General features: G+C 45.3%; 1 protein-coding gene across 1 annotated transcript in view; it reads right to left on the bottom strand.

Moving 5' to 3' along the window:
• apba1a (amyloid beta (A4) precursor protein-binding, family A, member 1a) overlaps positions 1-19,821 on the bottom strand; it is a 136,643-nt gene extending 116,822 nt beyond the window's left edge. Inside the window, exon 1 of the mRNA XM_036131004.1 lies at positions 19,657-19,821. Within this exon, the coding sequence (XP_035986897.1) occupies positions 19,657-19,800 (144 nt within the window). The 5' untranslated portion in view covers positions 19,801-19,821. The remainder of the gene's footprint in view (positions 1-19,656) is intronic.
• Positions 19,822-20,210: the final 389 nt, after the last annotated feature.

Below are 20,210 nucleotides of genomic sequence, written 5' to 3' on the forward strand. Positions count from 1 at the left end.
TAGTGGTGCATATAACTGAGGTTATTGAATTGTTGCTTGTAAAAAAAAAAAAAAAAAAAAAGGAAAATTTGAGCCCCCCCCCCCCCCCCCCCCCCTAATTACACCAGAGGGCCCAAGCGGCCCCGTACGCCTATGGCTGGCCGGTCAAACTCCCAACAACTACAGCTCAATTTGGGGAGGGTTTGGGGTTGTTACCGGTCTGAGGTGATTTGCGAAAAATCTATAAATCATACACCAATGAGGGTTACATTTCCTGAAACCAGACAAAAAGACCTACATTTTGATGTATAATCTGTCTACGTAGACTGAAAATTGAGCGAATAGGCTGAAGTTGTTCGTTCTTTTTTGCATAATTTTGACTTTGGGGTTGTTGCCGGTCTGAGGTGATTTGCGAAAAATCTATAAGACGTACACCAATGAGGGTTAGATTTCCTGAATCCAGACAGGAAATGTAACTTGTTACTTGTAAAAAAAATAAATAAATATTGCGAACCTGCAACCTTTGGTGCACCAGCCCAACACCTAAACCACTGTACCAAAAAAAAGTGCCATGCTGAGCGCTGCATTATAGTGAGGTCAACTGTGTCTAGGAAGTGGTTTTGAGAAGTGGTTTTTGGTTAATTTTGTCACCAGGGTAACTGGAAATGGCGTTGAGTACAAAAAGCCCGCTTCACGGTGTCGAGACGAACGTTTTGATATATAGTTTGTGGGGGTAGACCCTACACTTCGGCCTGTATTAACGGTGACGGAAGAAAAATAAGTAATAACTAGAAAATTTCTGAAGAAATTTAGCAAGGCGCCTGCCTGTTGGTGCGTACCGTACCGTCAAAAATACTAACAGGAAGTAACACTGCGAATTTCAGGTTCCTACGGTCTTCACAGCCCTCGCAACGGCCGTTGAAAGGTGCCATGTTAAGTCAATGGACCCCCTAGGAGCCTCTTGCTAGCAGCGTTGTCATGGAGACTCACTGAGAGCTGCAGCCCTCTCTGTCTGTAAAGGCAGAAGAACTCTGGCTAAGCAGAAGTTGGTAGGACCTTCCTAAAGCTATTTCCGGTTAGCAACATGCTAACGGTTAGCCGCTAGCATGGCTGTGTTCAGTATCATCAGGTGATGTTACTCTGTTAGTTTGGTTGAAATCCTGTACTGAGAAGTGCCTAAAAAGGGAGAAAATCCTAAAATTCACCAAATCTGTCCAGCAGAAGTTTGTACAGGTTTCCTAGAGCTACTTCCGGTTAGCAACATGCTAACCGTTAGCCGCTAACATGGTTGTGTTTGGTATCACTGGGTGAGTGTACTCTGTTAGTTTGGTCCAAATCCTGTACTGGGATGAGCCTCAAATAGGGAGAAAAAACGTTGTTTATAACGTTGCCATGGTAACTCAAAATGGCGGGTGGTACAAAAAAATACTTAATGGGATCAGCACACATGTTTTAATATACACACTGTGGGGATTATAATACAAAAATCTTAGTCTCCCACGCCAGGTTTTGATCCCACGACCTCTTGCATGCAAAGCCTGCACTTTCCATCTGAGCTATACTGTAGCGCGATATATGGGGATTCATTATTGGGGCCATAAGGGGTTTTGTCCTCCATTGAAAAGCATTGGATGTTTGACGCCTCATAGCTTGGAGATGCTTTAGGCGACGTAGCCCAAATTTCTTGTGGAGCTTTCTCTCTAAAGTAAGAACAGACTCTGTGAAGCAGAAGTTGGTGAGACCTTCCTAAAGCTACTTCCGGTTAGCAACATGCTAACCGTTAGCCGCTAACAAGGTTTTGTTCAGTACCACCGGGTGATTGTACTCTGTCAGTTTGGTCCAAATCCTGTACTGGGAAGTGCCTTAAAAAGGGGTGCCAATACTTAATGTCACCAAACGTGACCTAAGTTTATGGGTCAGATTGGCCTCCTTTAGCAACTCAGCCTCACCACATCTGGGCCCAGAACTCAACATTTGACCAAAATGGTCAGTAGCGCCATTTCCCACAGGTGGGTGGTGCTGCATTGGCCAATTGGGTTATCTGGTTATCATGCCAGGTCCTGTTGGAAGCAAAGGCCCAATAGGAAAGCATGTTAAATCCAAAATGGCACAGAAAACTGACTGAAAGTCACTTGAAAATTTTAAAATGTTAAGAGGAAGTGACTGTGCGAATTTCAGATTTCTACATTAATCACAGCCGCTGCAGCGGGCGTCGAAAGTTGCCATTCTATCTCAATGGAGTGTCTCCCTCTGGCCCTCAGAGTTCCGTCGTCATGGAAACTCACTGACACAGCTGCAGCGGGCCAGTCCACTGAAGTGCAGACACTTTGTGTCAGAGGCTGCTATTGGATTATAATGGAGAACTTTGCCTCGAACAACGCTCCATATCTCCTAATACATGAATGGTAGAGACGTAATTTTTTCTGTGTTTAGTTCGTAACGGATAGGGGAAGAAGAAAAGCTATCGTTTTTTGCTGGAAAAAGTTTAATAAAGGCGTAAAAAATTATGATATAAAAGCGATTTTTATGGATTTTCAGAAATCCTCTAAAAACGGTCCCGAACAAATCGCTGTAGCTCAAAAAGAATAAGAGATATCAACATATTTCTTTCACTGTGAGTATCAGCAGGCTTTTGAGGACTATGGTGCACATTTTTATGTTTGTACAAGAATCGGTGTAGGCACAGTGACGATGTAAAAAAGTGGATGATGTGGGAAAATGCAGCTCCAAAGCGTTTTTAGGAATTTGCACATTCGCTACTCCCGAACAAATTGTTCCTGCGGAAAAACCGTAACAGTTATCCACAAAATTCCTTTTTTGTGAGTGCCAGAAGGGTTGGGACATTAATGTGTGAAAGTCTCATGTCTGTACATAAAACGGTTTAGGAGTAGCGACGATGCGAAAACATGTGATGTTTTGGATTTTTAGACGTCATTTTTCAAAACCGCTCCATAGGAAATGAATGGGGGAGGTTTCGGGGTTGTGTCGGTCTGAGGTGATTTGCCAAAAATCTATAAATGCCACACCAATGAGGGTTACATTTCCCGAAGCCTGACAAAAATACCTACGTTTTGATGTATAATTTGTCTACGTAGAGTGAAAATTGAGCGAGCAAGGTCAAGTTGTTCGGAGTTTTGAAATCTTTAAAAAAGCTAGAGTGGCCCACTCTAGCGGTTGGAGAATTCCGTCATTGACTTTCATTGTAAACGATGATTTCGCTGATTTTTGGACATGAGCTTTGAGGAGTAACTGTGAAGAGACGATAAAAGATATCCACATCCCGTTTTCACTTCTGAGTAGTTCACAGAAATATCTACAAACTGGAAGTTAAATGGTGTTCGTAGGTGGAAGCATGACGATACAGTACAGCGTTGAAAATGGTCATTTGGAGGCTTTTTTGAGGCTTTCTTTCTCCCCGACTCCATTCATTCCTATGGGTTTTTTGGGGGTGGTTTTTCGCTAATTTTGTTGCCATGGTAACTCGAAATCCCAATAAATGTAGTAGCACACATCTCGTAATCGAGCCGCAGGTTTTGATACCTATATTGTGGGGGTGCACGCTATGGTTCGGGCCGCATTAATCGTGACGGAAGAAGTAAAGAATAACTAGACAATTTTCTGAAGAAATTTAGCAAGACGCCTGCCACTTGGTGCGTACCGTACCGTCAGAAATAGCAACAGGAAGTAACACTGCGAATTCCAGGTTCCTACGGTCTTCACAGCCCTCGCAGCGGCCGTTGAAAGGTGCAATGTTAAGTCAATGGACCTCCTAGGAGCCTCTTGCTAGCAGCGTTGTCATGGAGACTCACTGACAACTGCAGCCCTCTCTCTGTCTGTAAAGGCAGAAGAACTCTGGCTAAGCAGAAGTTGATAGGACCTTCCTAAAGCTATTTCCGTTCAGCAACATGCTAACGGTTAGCCGCTAGCATGGTTGTGTTCAGTATCACCGGGTGATGTTACTCTGTTAGTTTGGTTGAAATCCTGTACTGAGAAGTGCCTAAAAAGGGAGAAAATGCTAAAATTCACCAAATCTGTCAAGCAGAAGATTGTACAGGCTTCCTAGAGCTACTTCCGGTTAGCAACATGCTAACTGTTAGCCGCTAACATGGTTGTGTTTGGTATCACTGGGTGAGTGTACTCTGTTAGTTTGGTCATAGTCCTGTACTGGGATGTGCCTCAAATAGGGGAAAAAAACGTTGTTTATAACGTTGCCATGGTAACTCAAAATGGCGGGTGGTACAAGAAAATACTTCATGTGATCAGCACACATGTTTTTCATATACACAACGTGGGGATTATAATACAAAACTCCAAGTCTTCCACACCTGGAATCGATCCCACGACCTCTTGCATGCAAAGCTTGCACATTCCATCTGAGCTACACTGCAGCGCCATATATGGGCATGCATTATTGGGACCATAAGGGGTTTGGTCCCCCATTGAAAAGCATTGGATGTTTGATACCTCATAACTTTGAGATGCTTTATGCGACGTAGCCCAAATTTCTTGTGGAGCTTTCTCTCTAAAGTTAGAACAGACTCTGGGAAGCAGAAGTTGGTGAGACCTTCCTAGAGCTACTTCCGGTTAGCAACATGCTAACAGTTAGCCGCTAACATGGTTGTGTTTAGTATCACCGGGTGATTGTACTCTGTCAGTTTGGTCCAAATCCTGTACTGGGAAGTGCCTCAAATAGGGGTGCCAATACTTAATGTCACCAAACGTGACCAATCTTCATGGGTCATATTGGCCTCCTTTAACAACTCAGCCTCACCACATCTGGGCCCAGAACTCAACATTTGACCAAAATGGTGTGTAGTGCCATTTCCCACATGTGGGTGGTGCTGTATTGGCCAAATGGGTCGTGTCTAGGCATCATGCCAGGTCCTGTTGGAAGCAAAGACCCAATAGGAAAGCATGTAAAATCCAAAATGGCACAGTAAATTGACACATGGCTGAAAGTCACATGAAAATTTGAAAATGTTAAGAGGAAGTGACTGTGCGAATTTCAGATTTCTACATTAATCACAGCCGCTGCAGCTGGCGTCGAAAGTTGCCATTCTATCTCAATGGAACGTCTCCCTCTGCCCCTCAGAGTTCCGTCGTCATGGAAACTCACTGACACAGCTGCAGCGGGCCAGTCTAAAGAAGTGCAGACACTTTGTGTCCAAGTCTGCCTATTGGATTATAATGGAGAACTTTGCCTCGAACAACGCACGATTTCTCCGGAACCGTAAATGGTAGAGACGTAATTTTTTCTGTTTTTATTTCGTAACGGATAGGGGAAGAAGACTTGCTATTGGTTTTTGCTGGAAAAAGTTTAATAAAGGCGTAAAAAATTATGATCTAAAGGACATTTTTATGAAATTTCAGAAATCCTCTGAAAATGGTCCCGAACAAATCGCTCTGGCTAAAAAAGTATAAGAGATATCAAAATAATTCTTTCACTGTGAGTATCAGCAGGCTTTTGATGACCAAGTAGCTCATTTTCATATTTTTACAAAAATCGGTGTAGGCACAGCGACGATGTAAAAAAGTGGATGATGTGGGAAAATGCAGCTCCAAAGCGATTTCAGGATTTTGCACATTCGCTACTCCTGAACAAATTGTTCCTGTGGAAAAACCGTAACAGTTATCCACAAAATAAATTTTTCTTGAGTGCCAGAAGGGTTGCGACATTCATGTGTGAAAGTCTCATGCCTGTAAATAAAACGGCTTAGGAGTAGTGACGATGCGAAAACATGTGATGTTTTGGATTTTCAGACGTCATTTTTCAAAACCGCTCCATAGGAAATGAATGGGGGAGGTTTCGGGTTTGTGTCGGTCTGAGGTGATTTGCGAAAAATCTATAAATGCCACACCAATGAGGGTTACATTTCCCGAATCCTGACAAAAATTTCTACGTTTTGATGTATAATTTGTCTACATAGAGCGAAAATTGAGTGAGTAAGGTCAAGTTGCTCGGAGTTTTGAAATCTTTAAAAAAGCTAGAGTGGCCCACTCTAGCGGTTGGAGAATTCCGTCATTGACTTTCATTGTAAACGATGATTTTGCTGATTTTTGGACATGAGCTTTGAGGAGTAACTGTGAAGAGACGATAAAAGATATCCACATCCCGTTTTCACTTCTGAGTAGTTCACAGATATATCTACAAACTGGACGTTAAACGGTGTTCGTAGGTGAAAGCATGATGACACAGTACAGCGTTAAAAATGGTAATTTTGAGGCTTTTTTTCTTCCCGACTCCATTCATTCCTATGGGTTTTTTTGGGGTGGGTTTTCGTTAATTTTGTCGCCATGGTAACTCGAAACCCCAATAAAAGTAGTAGCACACTATTGCCGACCGAACCGCACGTTTTGATACCTATATTGTGGGGGTGCAAGCTACGGTTCGGGCCGCATTAACGCACAAATAATTAAGAATATTAATAAAGAAGCCGTTTAGAGGTGAATAGTAATAGGCGCCTGCCATAGCATTTGCAATGAGGAGGCAGTGCTGTGCGAGCACAGCACTGCCTCCTCATTGCAAATGCTATGGCAGGCGCCTAACTAGAAAATTTCTGAAGAAATTTAGCAAGGCGCCTGCCACTTGGTGCATACCGTACCGTCAGAAATAGCAACAGGAAGCAACACTGCAAATTTCAGCTTCCTACGGTCTTCACAGCCCTCGCAGCGGCCGTTGAAAGGTGCCCTGTTAAGTCAATGGACCTCCTAGGAGCCTCTTGCTAGCAGCGTTGTCATGGAGACTCACTGACAGCTGCAGCCCTCTCTATGTCTGTAAAGGCAGAAGAACTCTGGCTAAGCAGAAGTTGATAGGACCTTCCTAAAGCTATTTCCGTTCTGCAACATGCTAACGGTTAGCCGCTAGCATGGTTGTGTTCAGTATCAGCGGAATAATAATAGAGAGACTGTTTAGAGGTGCATAGTAATAGGTGCCTCCATGCATTTGCGTGGAAGGCATATTGCAAATGCTATGGCAGGTGCCTAATAAAGAGACGCCTTTTGAGGTGAGTATTAATGGGCCCTGCCCTTGCATTTGCATTGGGTGGCTTCGCACAGCATTGCAAACGCTATGGCAGGCGCCTAATAAATAATATTAATTATAACTATATTTATTATAACAAAACAAGAAAAGAATAATGGTTAATCAAGTGTTTGGTCAATGTAAACGCCCAAGAGGGGTTGAGGTCTACTTATCAACCTAAAAATATTTCATGACTGCGTGTAAGAGAAATGTTTAATTGAGCTATATTGAGAGAAATTAAGTTTATATCAAGGTAGATTTACAACTCATGTTGGGAAGCTATTTATAATTTATTTTTTCTGGGTGATATATCCTGATTGTTAAAGAGATCTTGTGTGTTATTTGGTTGTCTGATTGTACATTTTGTTTGGAGACCATATGCACAGTTTTTTTTCTTTGCTTCGGCGCAGTTCTGTGCTAATGGCATGTTCTTATGTGTTTAATAGTTCTGTGCTTTTAACATGAGAGAGTTTGAGATTTGGGCTTGTTTTTTTCTTTTAAGTTGGGCAGGTGGGTTTGGGTTACTGGAAACTAACAGTGACATAGGATAACCTGTAGCGCTGTGTCTTAACTCTAAAGTCCAGCATAAGATACACGCTACTAAACATGAGCGCTGGTGTCAGACTGAACACTGACTGAAGTAACAATTCTGACTAGAACAGGTTCTGTAGTTACAGCAGCTATGAGAACATGGAGCAGAACAAAGCAAGAGTTCCCTTCTACCAGCAAGTAACTCAAGTCTCTTCAGTTTGGCAGTTTTAGTGCTTGGTTCTGCTCCTAGCTGTCCTAGTTAACCCTGCTAGCTGCCCTAGCTAACCCTGCTAGCTGCCCTAGCTAACCCTGCTAGCGTGAATGTTTACTCCAGTTTAGACTTCAGTGCTGATATTTCAAACGAAATTAATAGCGCTCATTCCAGCTCGCTCTCTGCTTCGTTGCCACTTCTTGTAATTGTTTGGTAATCAGACCAAATTTCTATCCCGCTCTATCGACACCAACGGTGACCACCATAGACATGTCTATGGTGACCACAGCCGAACCGCGGCGGCAACTGAAGGCTATAACTTAGTATCCCTCAGCCCCTCTCCAGCTGTGATTGGCTAGCAGGGTGCCTTCCTTCGTTGATTTGATTGGTTAAATTGTATGATTGACACATCAAAGATAGTACTAAAAGGACGATGGCCACTCCGAGGTAAAAAAAAAGAAAAAAGAAAAAAGAGAGCTTCCAGTCCAGGGTCTGCTCCGTGCTCAACCAGAAGGCACAAATGTCGCTCCATTATATAATCGGGGAAATGTAGGCAACGGCAAGACCTGCTATAGACGGCGATTTGCCGCCGTTGACCGGCTACTTTTGACTTCCCTGGAATCTAAATCCGCCATCCTATTTTGAAAACAGGCTGAAAGAAACAATTCACACAACATTTCAGGTGGCAAAAGACAGCCTTACTTACTTAGGCATAAAAATGACTCCAAACATAGATGATCTGTTTCGTGCTAACTACACACCAGTGGTTAATTCAATAATGGAATCACTGGATAGATGTTCTACCTTGCCTATATCTATGATTGGCTGTATAAATATTCTCAAAATGAACGTCCGTCCGTCCGTCTTCTTCCGCTTATCCGGGGTCGGGTCGCGGGGGTAGCAGCTTCAGTAGGGAGGCCCAGACGTCCCTCTCCCCAGCCACTTGGGCCAGCTCCTCAGGAGGAATCCCAAGGCGTTCCCAGGCCAGCCGGGAGACATAGTCCCTCCAGCGTGTCCTGGGTCTTCCCCTGGGCCTCCTCCCGGTGGGACGTGCCCGGAACACCTCACCAGGGAGACGTCCAGGAGGCATCCTGACCAGATGCCCGAGCCACCTCAACTGGCTCCTCTCGACGTGGAGGAGCAGGGGCTCTACTCTGAGTCCTCCCCGGATGACTGAGCTCCTCACCCTATCTCTAAGGGAGAGCCCAGACACACTACGGAGAAAACTCATTTCAGCCGCTTGTATCCGGGATCTCGTTCTTTCGGTCACGACCCAAAGCTCGTGACCATAGATGAGGGTAGGAACGTAGATCGACCGGTAAATCGAGAGCTTCGCCTTTTGGCTCAGCTCTCTCTTCACCACAACGGATCGGTACAGCGCCCGCTTCACAGCAGACGCTGCACCAATCCGCCTGTCGATCTCCCGCTCCATCCTCCCCTCATTCGTGAACAAGACCCCAAGATACTTGAACTCCTCCACTAGGGGCAGGACATCCTCCCCAACCCGGAGAAGGCACTCTACCCTTTTCCGGTTCAAGACCATGGTCTCGGATTTGGAGGCACTGATTTTCATCCCGGCCGCTTCGCACTCGGCTGCGAACCGCTCCAGCGAGAGCTGTAGATCACGCCCTGATGAAGCCAATAGGACCACGTCGTCCGCGAATAGCAAAGACGCAATCCTAAGGCCACCAAAACGGATCCCCTCAACACCTTGGCTGCGCCTAGAAATTCTGTCCATAAAAGTTATGAACAGAATCGGTGACAAAGGGCAACCTTGGCGGAGTCCAACTCTCACCGGAAAGGAGTCCGACTTACTGACGGCAATGCGGACCAGACTCTGACACCGGTCGTACAGAGACCTGACAGCCCTTATTAAAGGGTCCGGTACTCCATACTCCCGGAGTACCTCCCACAGGATCCCCCGGGGGACACGGTCGAATGCCTTCTCCAGATCCACAAAGCACATGTAGACTGGTTGGGCAAACTCCCATGCCCCCTCAAGAATCCTGCTGAGGGTATAGAGCTGGTCCAGTGTAAAATGAACGTACTCCCTAAATTCCTATATCTTTTGCAGGCTATCACTCTTATTCCTCCTGATGTTGTGTTTTTTTGTTTGTTTGTTTTTTTTTTTACAAAAATTCAAACAATACTAAATAACTTCATTTGGAAGAACAGACGAGCAAGATTACGTTTATCATTATTATATCTTCCGTATGACAGAGGAGGGCTAGGTGTGCGAAATTTCAAATGGTATTATTGGGCTGCTTAGCTCTCTAGGGCATTCTGCTGATTTTCAGCAACTGTTATGCCGTGGGTAAATATAAAAAATATTCCCACCACTCCCTTATCCCTAAATTCATATCTGTACTCAAGGAAATGTTATTAGTTATTAAGTAAGATGTATTAAAAAATACTTCAAACCCATTTGTTAAAAACACTATCCAAGTATGGTATGATATACATAAATTCAAAAATAAAATACCAACACTATCCCCATTTTGCCCGATCTGGGGCAATATGACATTTGAACCAGGTAAGAAAGACATGGGTTTTAAAACTTGATACGCTAAAGATGTCATGGTTTTTAAGTGTTTGGCCCACATGCAGAACACAATCGGGAGGCAGAAAGCAGTTTAACATGTTTATTTCAGGCAGGGAGGCTCACAGAGAGGGAGGCTCACTAAGTGAGCGATCAACAGAGTATCGCAGAGAGGGAGGATCACAGTGAGCGGCCGACAGCGATCACAAAACCAGGACCAATACTCTGTAGGAGAGAGGGAACAGGTTAAATGGGGCAGAGGAGGGAAACCAGCCGTAATGAGAGGTGCGCTTACCGCCGGGTTCAGGAAACCTAGCCGGAGGAGTGGAGCAGAAGGACGGATTCAGTGGAGCTCTTCTCTTAGGTGGAACTAGGTGACTGAGCAACAGGTGAGCTGGTAGATGGGACTAGGCGGAGGCCCGAGCAGCACCGGAGCAGCAAGCAGTGGGCAGTGAGCAGCTGGAGGAACCAGGGAAAATCCGGAGGAGTTCTCTGTCCGGCTTGGTAATACCAAGGGGGCATGAGAGGAGGTTTTAGTGCAGGATCTGAACAGTGAGAATCCAAAGGCTTGACTTGAGACACCAGCACTCGAGGGAAAGCCTAGAGAGGAATCCAAAGTGTGAGGCAACCACAACGGTTAACACTCTGGCTGTCAGGATTCTCTGTGCTGCTCTACTCTAACTCTATTCCACAGGTGTGTCTGGTTGGCTGAGGAGGCGTGGCCCACACCTGCAGCTCGTTGCAGGCGGCTTCCTCTGGCTTCTTAAGCAGAGCGCTGACAGATGGAAGACGCCAGAGCCTTAACCAGTCGTGGTACGACGTGGCCTCTGTCCCTACGCTCGGACACCAGCTTGTGAGTTTTTTGCTCTTCGTTTTTGACTAATTTTTGGATCTCTGTTTGCCTCAGATTTTTGTGCTTGGATGCACTCACCCGTCTTGACGTCTCGTTCCGAAGAAACAGACCAGCAGAACCGCCTGCTCAGATTTTGCTCTGGCGCTCCCCTCTTACTTCCTGGATGTTACCCAGCGAGGCCTGAGTTCCCCTCTCCCGGTTCCTGCTGGTTCTGCATTTCACTCTGGTCAATCCATCTGTCAACCGTTGCCGACGAGGTTCGCTCAGGATCCCTCGCCAGTTACATCAGCCGTCCTCAGCCACCAGCCGCCTACCTCCAGCTGAGTAGAATCATAGAGTTTCCCCGACGCTACTTCTTCCCGGTTAGGTCCGCCCGGCTAAATGGTAAGCAGCGCACTTCTAGCAATTCCCCTGGTTCAACTTTCAGAGTTTCTGACTTCCTCTCTCTTACAGACTCGCCAGCCTTGACGTTCTGATCCAGCCGACTCACCCGTAGTCCCGTCCTTAGATCTGCCTGTTTCTTATAATAAACATCTTAAAACTGTGTTTTGCCTCCCGATCGTATCTGCATGTGGACTCGTCACCTGAAAACCATGACAGAAGAAGGCTCTGGCCACCAAAGTCCAGCGGATACGTTCGGGCGGCAGTTAGCCGCACAGCAAGAACAGATGCAGTCGCTAGGTTTAGCCGTAAATTCAACACAGGAGCAGCTTCATAGATTAGCCGCTCAGTTTAGTCAGCTCATGGACACTGTTACTTCCGCGAGGACGTCGCCTGTCACTCAAGACACTAGCACCCCGCCTCCCGTCGCTCCGAGCGCTGAGAATCAGCTTTGGGCTCCGCCACTTGAGAGCGCGTCACCTAGTCCGGAGAAGTTCTCTGGTGACCATGGGAGTTGCGGAGGTTTCCTTTTCCAGTGTAAACTGGTGTTTAACCGATCCCCCCAGACTTTCGCCTCAGATGAGGTTAAGATATCTTATGTACTACGACTCCTAACAGGTAAAGCACTTAGTTGGGCTGAGGCTCGATTCCCTGATTGTCAGTCATTCGGGGTTACTTTTCAGGAATTCGTTACCGAGTTTAAGACTATTTTTTCGCCCGAGTTAGATTCGGCTCATCAGTCTCGTCATCTCCTTACGTTAAAACAGCGCGGTCGACGCGTATCTGACTTCTCAGTGGAGTTTCGTACGGTTGCCGCAGCGGCGGATTGGCAACCCAGACCGTTAAAGGCAGTATTTTTTCAGGCTCTTGATGAGTCCCTTAAGGATGAATTAGCCCGGGTGGAGGAACCCGGGGATTTTGAGGATTTTGTGGCGCTAGCCATCCGGTTGGATACCCGGCTACGTAGTCGGAGCCGAGTTAGACCGAACCAAGTCATGCGATCATCCACCCCTTCCACGCTCACCCATAGGGAACCGCGGTCCGCTCCATCACCTCCTGAACCCATGCAGTTGGGCCAGGTTGGTTTAACCAATAAGGAGCGTCAACAGCGTTTCGCGGGCAACTTATGTCTATACTGTGGGGGGGAAGGTCATTTCCTTAAGGATTGTCCGGTTCGGCCAAAAGATCCAGTCCACCGTTCGTAACGGGGAGAACGGTGGACGTTAATAGTTCTAGCCCCCGAGTAGTAACTAAAGCGCCATCTCTTTCTCGCTTACATTTACCCGTGACGTTAATGTTCGATCAGGATACTTTCGATGTCTCGGCTCTAGTTGATTCCGGTTCGGACTTCAACCTAATTGACCAAACCGTAGTGGATCAGCTTCGGGTGCCGGTCGAACCTTTACCCGAGCCTCTCCGGGTGTCGTCCTTGGATGGGCAGAGTTTAACCTTAATCACCCATCGCACTCGACCTCTAGTAGTGATAGTTTCGGGTAACCATCGGGAACAACTTTCGTTTTTTGTGTTCCCTGTAAAGCGTTCACCCGTTGTTTTGGGTTTAGCCTGGTTAAGTGTCCATAGCCCGCAGTTTAACTGGGCCGAGTCCCGATTAGAATCTTGGTCTCCAGCTTGTCATTCTCGTTGCTTACAGTCCGCTCGCCCTGTATCTGATACCCCTTCCCCTGAGACAGAGTCTGGGGACGTTCTTGACCTATCGCTAGTTCCGGAGGAATACCACGATCTTCAAAGAGTATTTAGTAAGACTCAGGCTTGTTCCCTTCCCCCACATCGCCCTTACGATTGCGCTATTGACCTTTTGCCTGGGGCTCCACTACCGGTGAGTCGGCTCTACAACATCTCCAGGTCAGAACGTCAAGCGCTCGAGAAGTATATAGGGGAGTCTCTAGCTACGGGGTTAATCCGTCCTTCATCCTCCCCATTGGGTGCGGGGTTTTTTTTTGTTGGTAAGAAGGATGGAACCCTTCGACCCTGTATCGATTATCGAGGGCTTAACCAAATAACCGTTAAGAACAAGTACCCGCTCCCTCTATTATCCTCAGCCCTCGAACCGGTCCAGAATGCTAAGATCTTCACTAAACTTGATCTGCGCAACGCTTATCATTTGGTTCGGGTGAGACAGGGGGATGAGTGGAAGACGGCCTTTAAGACCCCGCTAGGTCACTTTGAATACTTAGTCATGCCTTTTGGTTTGTGCAATGCCCCAGCAGTTTTTCAAGCATTAGTGAACGATGTCCTTCGGGATTTTCTGAATGTTTTTGTTTTCGTTTATCTTGACGATATCCTGATTTACTCTCGTGACCTAGAACAACATAAACAACACGTCCGTCTTGTTCTCCAGCGATTATTAGAGAATCGCTTATTTGTTAAGGCCGAGAAGTGTGATTTTCACCAGTCTTCTGTTTCCTTTCTTGGCCTGATTTTAGAGGGTGGACAGGTGAAGTCTGATCCAGAAAAGATAAGGGCAGTGGTGGAATGGCCTGTTCCTGAGTCGCGCAAACAGCTCCAACGCTTTCTTGGTTTCGCTAACTTCTATCGGCGCTTTATCAGGAACTATAGTCAGGTAGCATCTCCTTTACATGCTCTCACTTCCCCCAAGATACCTTATATCTGGAGTCCAGAGGCCGAGGAGGCTTTCAGTAAACTTAAGGCCCGTTTTTCCCAGGCTCCCATACTAGTTCACCCCGACCCAGCTAAACAGTTTATCTTAGAGATTGATGCCTCTAATACCGGGGTGGGAGCGGTTTTGTCCCAACAGTCGGAGGTAGACTGTAAGTTGCACCCTTGTGCGTTCTTCTCCCGTCGTTTATCACCAGCGGAGCAGAACTATGATGTAGGTGATCGTGAGCTACTAGCTATTAAACTAGCGTTGGAGGAGTGGCGGCACTGGTTAGAGGGATCCGAGCAGCCCATCATAATATGGACAGATCACAAGAACCTCTCCTATCTGCAGTCAGCCCGTCGACTCAACTCTAGACAGGCCCGATGGTCTTTGTTTTTCTCTCGATTCAACCTCACCATCACCTACAGACCCGGCTCCAGAAATGTCAAGCCTGATGCACTGTCCCGTCTGTTTATATCTTCTGAACAAGAGAGGGAGCCGGAACCGATTCTTCCTCCCACCTGTACGGTTGGAGCACTGCATTGGGATCTGGAGGACAGAATCAGACAGGCCCAACTCATAGACCCGGACCCAGGTACAGGGCCACCTGGGCTTAAGTACGTTCCCCAGTCTGTTCGTCCTGAGGTTCTACGTTGGAGTCATGACACGAAGTTTTCCGCCCATCCGGGCATTTTTAGAACCCAGTCCCAGGTCTCCCGGCGATTCTGGTGGCCTTCATGGACGAAGGATGTTCGAGAATATGTTCTCGCCTGCCCCGTTTGCGCCCAGAATAAGTCTTCTACACAGCCACCTTCCGGTTTGTTAAATCCTCTTCCCATCCCCAGACGTCCATGGTCCCACATAGCGATTGATTTCGTTACCGGTCTCCCATTGTCCCAAGGTATGTCAACTATTCTGACGGTAGTTGATCGGTTTTCTAAGTCCTGTCATCTTATTCCCATCCGCAAATTACCCAACGCACTCCAGACAGCTCAGCTTCTTATCAGACATGTGTTCAGACTCCACGGCATCCCTGTTGATATCCTCTCTGACCGGGGTCCTCAGTTTATCTCCCAGGTCTGGCGGCACTTTTGCTCTGCTCTGGGTGCCCGTTATACACTCACCTCTGGATATCATCCTCAGACTAATGGCCAAACTGAACGCATGAACCAGCAACTAGAAACCACTCTCCGCTGCCTTACGTCATCTTCACCCTCCGACTGGAACAAGTTTTTGCCCTGGGTGGAGTATGCCCTTAATTCACACATCACCTCTGCTACTGGACGTTCACCTTTTGAGGTTGCTTTGGGATATCAGCCTCCACTTCTACCCACAGAGGAACTCAGGATTCCCTTCACATCCGTAAACGACTACATTGCTCGCTGCCAGGACATCTGGAGATCAACCATCACTGCCCTCACTCGCACCGCAGAGCGGAGCAAGAGGTTTGCCGACCAGCACCGCCGACCAGCTCCTCAGTATCGCCCCGGTCAGAAGGTTTGGTTATCTTCCAGAGACGTTTTGTCCAATCCATCCGCTAAGAAGCTTGCTCCCCGGTTCACTGGTCCCTATGAGATAGAGACAGTGATTAACCCGAGCACTGTCCGTTTACGTTTGCCCCCTCACTCCCGAGTACACCCTACTTTTCATGTGTCCCAGATTAAGCCCGTTTTGGACAGCAACTTGTGCCCTCCTTCCGGACCCCCTCCACCCTCCCAGGACAGTCAGAACCCTCGGGTTCTCAGGGTTGTGGATGCCCGTCGGCGAGGTAGGGGTCACCAATACCTCGTCGACTGGGAGGGTCGTAGCTCTGAGGAGCGCTCGTGGGTTTCTGCAGCTACTATTTTGGATAAGGACTTGATTTCAGATTTTTGGGCTACTCAGCCCAGCACCTCTTCGTCTGGGCCGCCAGGAGGCGGCCGTTGAGGGGGGGGTAGTGTCAGGATTCTCTGTGCTGCTCTACTCTAACTCTATTCCACAGGTGTGTCTGGTTGGCTGAGGAGGCGTGGCCCACACCTGCAGCTCGTTGCAGGCGGCTTCCTCTGGCTTCTTAAGCAGAGCGCTGACAGATGGAAGACGCCAGAGCCTTAACCAGTCGTGGTACGACGTGGCCTCTGTCCCTACGCTCGGACACCAGCTTGTGAGTTTTTTGCTCTTCGTTTTTGACTAATTTTTGGATCTCTGTTTGCCTCAGATTTTTGTGCTTGGATGCACTCACCCGTCTTGACGTCTCGTTCCGAAGAAACAGACCAGCAGAACCGCCTGCTCAGATTTTGCTCTGGCGCTCCCCTCTTACTTCCTGGATGTTACCCAGCGAGGCCTGAGTTCCCCTCTCCCGGTTCCTGCTGGTTCTGCATTTCACTCTGGTCAATCCATCTGTCAACCGTTGCCGACGAGGTTCGCTCAGGATCCCTCGCCAGTTACATCAGCCGTCCTCAGCCACCAGCCGCCTACCTCCAGCTGAGTAGAATCATAGAGTTTCCCCGACGCTACTTCTTCCCGGTTAGGTCCGCCCGGCTAAATGGTAAGCAGCGCACTTCTAGCAATTCCCCTGGTTCAACTTTCAGAGTTTCTGACTTCCTCTCTCTTACAGACTCGCCAGCCTTGACGTTCTGATCCAGCCGACTCACCCGTAGTCCCGTCCTTAGATCTGCCTGTTTCTTATAATAAACATCTTAAAACTGTGTTTTGCCTCCCGATCGTATCTGCATGTGGACTCGTCACCTGAAAACCATGACACTGGCGTCCTCCAGTTGACTGAGCCCTGCCTTGATGCTCCTGCTTGGAGCTGCCGAAAGAGCCGCATGTGCGCACCACGCCCACCTGTCAACTGCAATCACCTGTGAGAGAGAAAGATCAGAGACCAGCCAGTGCTGACAGAAAACTGCACAGCACTGCCTGCAGAATCCTGACCAAGGGTTTATGCAAAATTTCTGATTTATTTGATAAAGGGACTGTGGTGAGTTTTGAAGATTTAAAGCAGAAATTTGACATTCCAACTAAACATTTTTTTAAGTTTTTGCAAATCAGAAATTTTTTCTTGGGTACTCAAAAATCTACCTACTCTTACTTCTATAGAAGAACTGGCAACAAATTACCATTTGAAGAAGGGCCTAATATCCTGCTTTTATAACATCATCAAAGACAGCTCCCAGACATCCTCAGAACACAAAAGACATGGTGTGAAGACTTGAAATGTAATATATCAGTAGAGGAATGGCAGATGGCCTGTCTGAAGGCACAGACACAATCTATTAATACTCAATTTAAATTAATCCATTACAAATGATTGATGAGAACATATGTTACTCCAACATTACTAAATAAATTTAATTCCAACATTCTGGATACATGTGCTAAATGTGGAGATAAAGGCACTTTGATTCACTCCCTTTGGGAATGTCCTGAGATTCAGAATTTTTGGATGGAGGTTTTCTATAAAATTTCACTTATTGTTGGTACTAAACTTAATCCTTGTCCTGGGTTGTGTATTTTAGGAATTTTTCCGACTCAAACTCAAATAAGCAAGGTTGATCGAAAGTCCATAATTTACTGCTTCGTTCAAGCCAAATATAGTATAGCCAGGTCCTGGAAATCTGTACTCTGACCTCAATTAAAAACTTGGATGTCTACATTATGAAGCTCTCTTGCCCTGGAGAAACGCTCCTTTATGATTAAGGGCAAATATTGTGTGTTAAAAAAGACATGGGAAAAGTTTTTGCTATTCTTGGAAAATATAAATACTCATAACGATGAATGACTGAATGTACTCTAATTCCACTTATGTTTTTATTCTTATAATGGCTGTAAGTCTGTTATCTTCATGTAATTCCAAATGTACTCATTTGCTCGAAAAAATTTACGAAACGAAAACACTGATGTTGGGATGCCTAGATTTTGGGAGGACGATGGCATCACCTTATACCTAGCTTGTGAACTGCGATTAAATCTCTTGGACTAAGTCTCAACATACACCACTGAGACAGCAAACTCAAAGACTGCAATCAACGAATGTTTGTCACCCTGAATGTTTAAGTTGTTAATGTAGTTTATTTTGGTTTTGTTTGGTGTTTTGTGCATTTGTGAGTTACTTGTCTGTATGTCTTTTTTGAAATGTAAAAGACAATAAACAGATTTTAGGGGGGAAAATAAACAAAGAAAAAACAACTATATTTGCAGTTACAGACTGAACTGGGAATACATTATATGAACCTGAAAGTATAAACAACACCTGCCGAGACTTCTGCAAATCCTTATACACATCCCAGATAAATCCAACAGATAATGCAGGGATTCCGCAGGGCCTTAAATGGCATTAAAAGTAAAAAATGTGATTATCTGTGGCATTAAAATGCCTTATTTTTTTCTAAAAAGATAAGTTCATAAAAACAGTTGGGCTCTTTTGGCATTAAGACAACAATTCTTATTGCCAGAGAGGAGACACACACACCTCTCTCTCTCTCTCTCTCTCTCTCTCTCTCTCTCTCTCTCTCTCTCTCTCTCTCTCTCTCTCTCTCTCTCTCTCTCTCTCTCTCTCTCTCTCTCTCTCTCTTGTTGTTTATTAGGTCTTATTAGGTCTTTTTGAAATAAAATAGTTGTTTGACACAAAAACACACTATTCAGCTCATTTTGTCATTGTTTTATTGATATTATGCTATGCAAAAAGGTACAATTTGAGTCCTACAATGGAAATCAGCACTTTTATCTGACCAGATTCGCTATTATTAGATGAAAAACACATTTGGCAAAGTTTTGGCTTATTTTGGCACAAAAGAGGTTATCATTGTGTTCTGTAGTGTTTATTTTCACACAATTAGGCAAGGCTCAAAAGCTGTGCTTTTTTCTTCTTTTTTTGATCACCTATAAATCAGACATGGTGTCATTTGCAATAGTGGTTCCACCTAACTTAGCTCAATTATCTCAGCTGAACTGAACTTAAAAATATAAGTATATTTATTTACAATATAAAGAGTTAATGCTTTGGCTTTAACGCTAATTGTTAGTTTGTTTCATGGAAAACCTACCTGTGTTATGTTATATAAAATTGTTCTGGCATTAATGTGGTAATATGGTCTAATTTTCCTTGAGTTAATTTTATGTGTCTACTTTGTTGATTTGGATTTGCTTGTTATATTTTGAAGTTATTTGCTTTTTTTATTAGATTTAGTTTGGGTACCACTCGGGTACCCAAACATTAACCCACATTAACGTAAAGTAAGACCTCCTTATTTAGTTTATTCAAAAGGTTTTCATGTCTATTATATTATCACCAGACACCAGTAATGAATATTGGAATAACAACACAATAAATCCAGAAATAACTATTTCATTGCTTAGTAAATAGCAAGTAAATGAGACAAGGTGTTAAACTGTATAAGTAATGTGGTGTTACGAATTTGAATTCTGTAGCAATCGTAGAATGTTCCAGTCATCAGAACAATGTAAAAAGAGTTGTAATTCATCAAGTACAAAGCATCAGCACACAATAGGAAAGCATCAGAAAAGCTCAGACCATCCTCACCTCACTTTGAGCACACTCTTTATCCTGCTCCTTCTGTTTTGCTTGTTCTTCCTCATCCTTTTCTGCCTGATAGAGCCAGAAATTTTCCATGGCCTTGGTTGTTCCAGAAAGGAAGGTTGATCTCAGAAAGTCACAAAAGGACATGCACTTGAAGGGTAGAGTTGGTGAAACGCAAGCAACGTCATGGGAAGTACACTCCTCCGGTGACTCTTACATATTCAACTTGGTCATGGAAAGAACATTTTGTGCCTGTAAATCATCCCACATTATCGTCTGCACTTGTTTGCATCATCTTTTATTCCAAAAGTACATTTACAAATAATAAATGAAGCAATTCATCTCAATATAAAAAATAAACCAGTATTCAAGCTGCAAAGAACACAGGTAGGTTATGATCAAAGTGTTAGAAAAAGGTAAACAGAGCACCCATGCTGATATTGGATCCATAATTAAATATTTAGCTTGTGTTATCCATTACGCTTTTCTCTCTATGACCTCATGGTGAATAAATTATTGGGAGGATGGAGTTAGAAAAAAGAGGGGTAAGAAGAACT

The sequence above is a fragment of the Fundulus heteroclitus genome, unplaced genomic scaffold, assembly GCF_011125445.2.
Source record: "Fundulus heteroclitus isolate FHET01 unplaced genomic scaffold, MU-UCD_Fhet_4.1 scaffold_40, whole genome shotgun sequence".
NCBI classification, from domain to species: Eukaryota; Metazoa; Chordata; class Actinopteri; order Cyprinodontiformes; family Fundulidae; genus Fundulus; species Fundulus heteroclitus.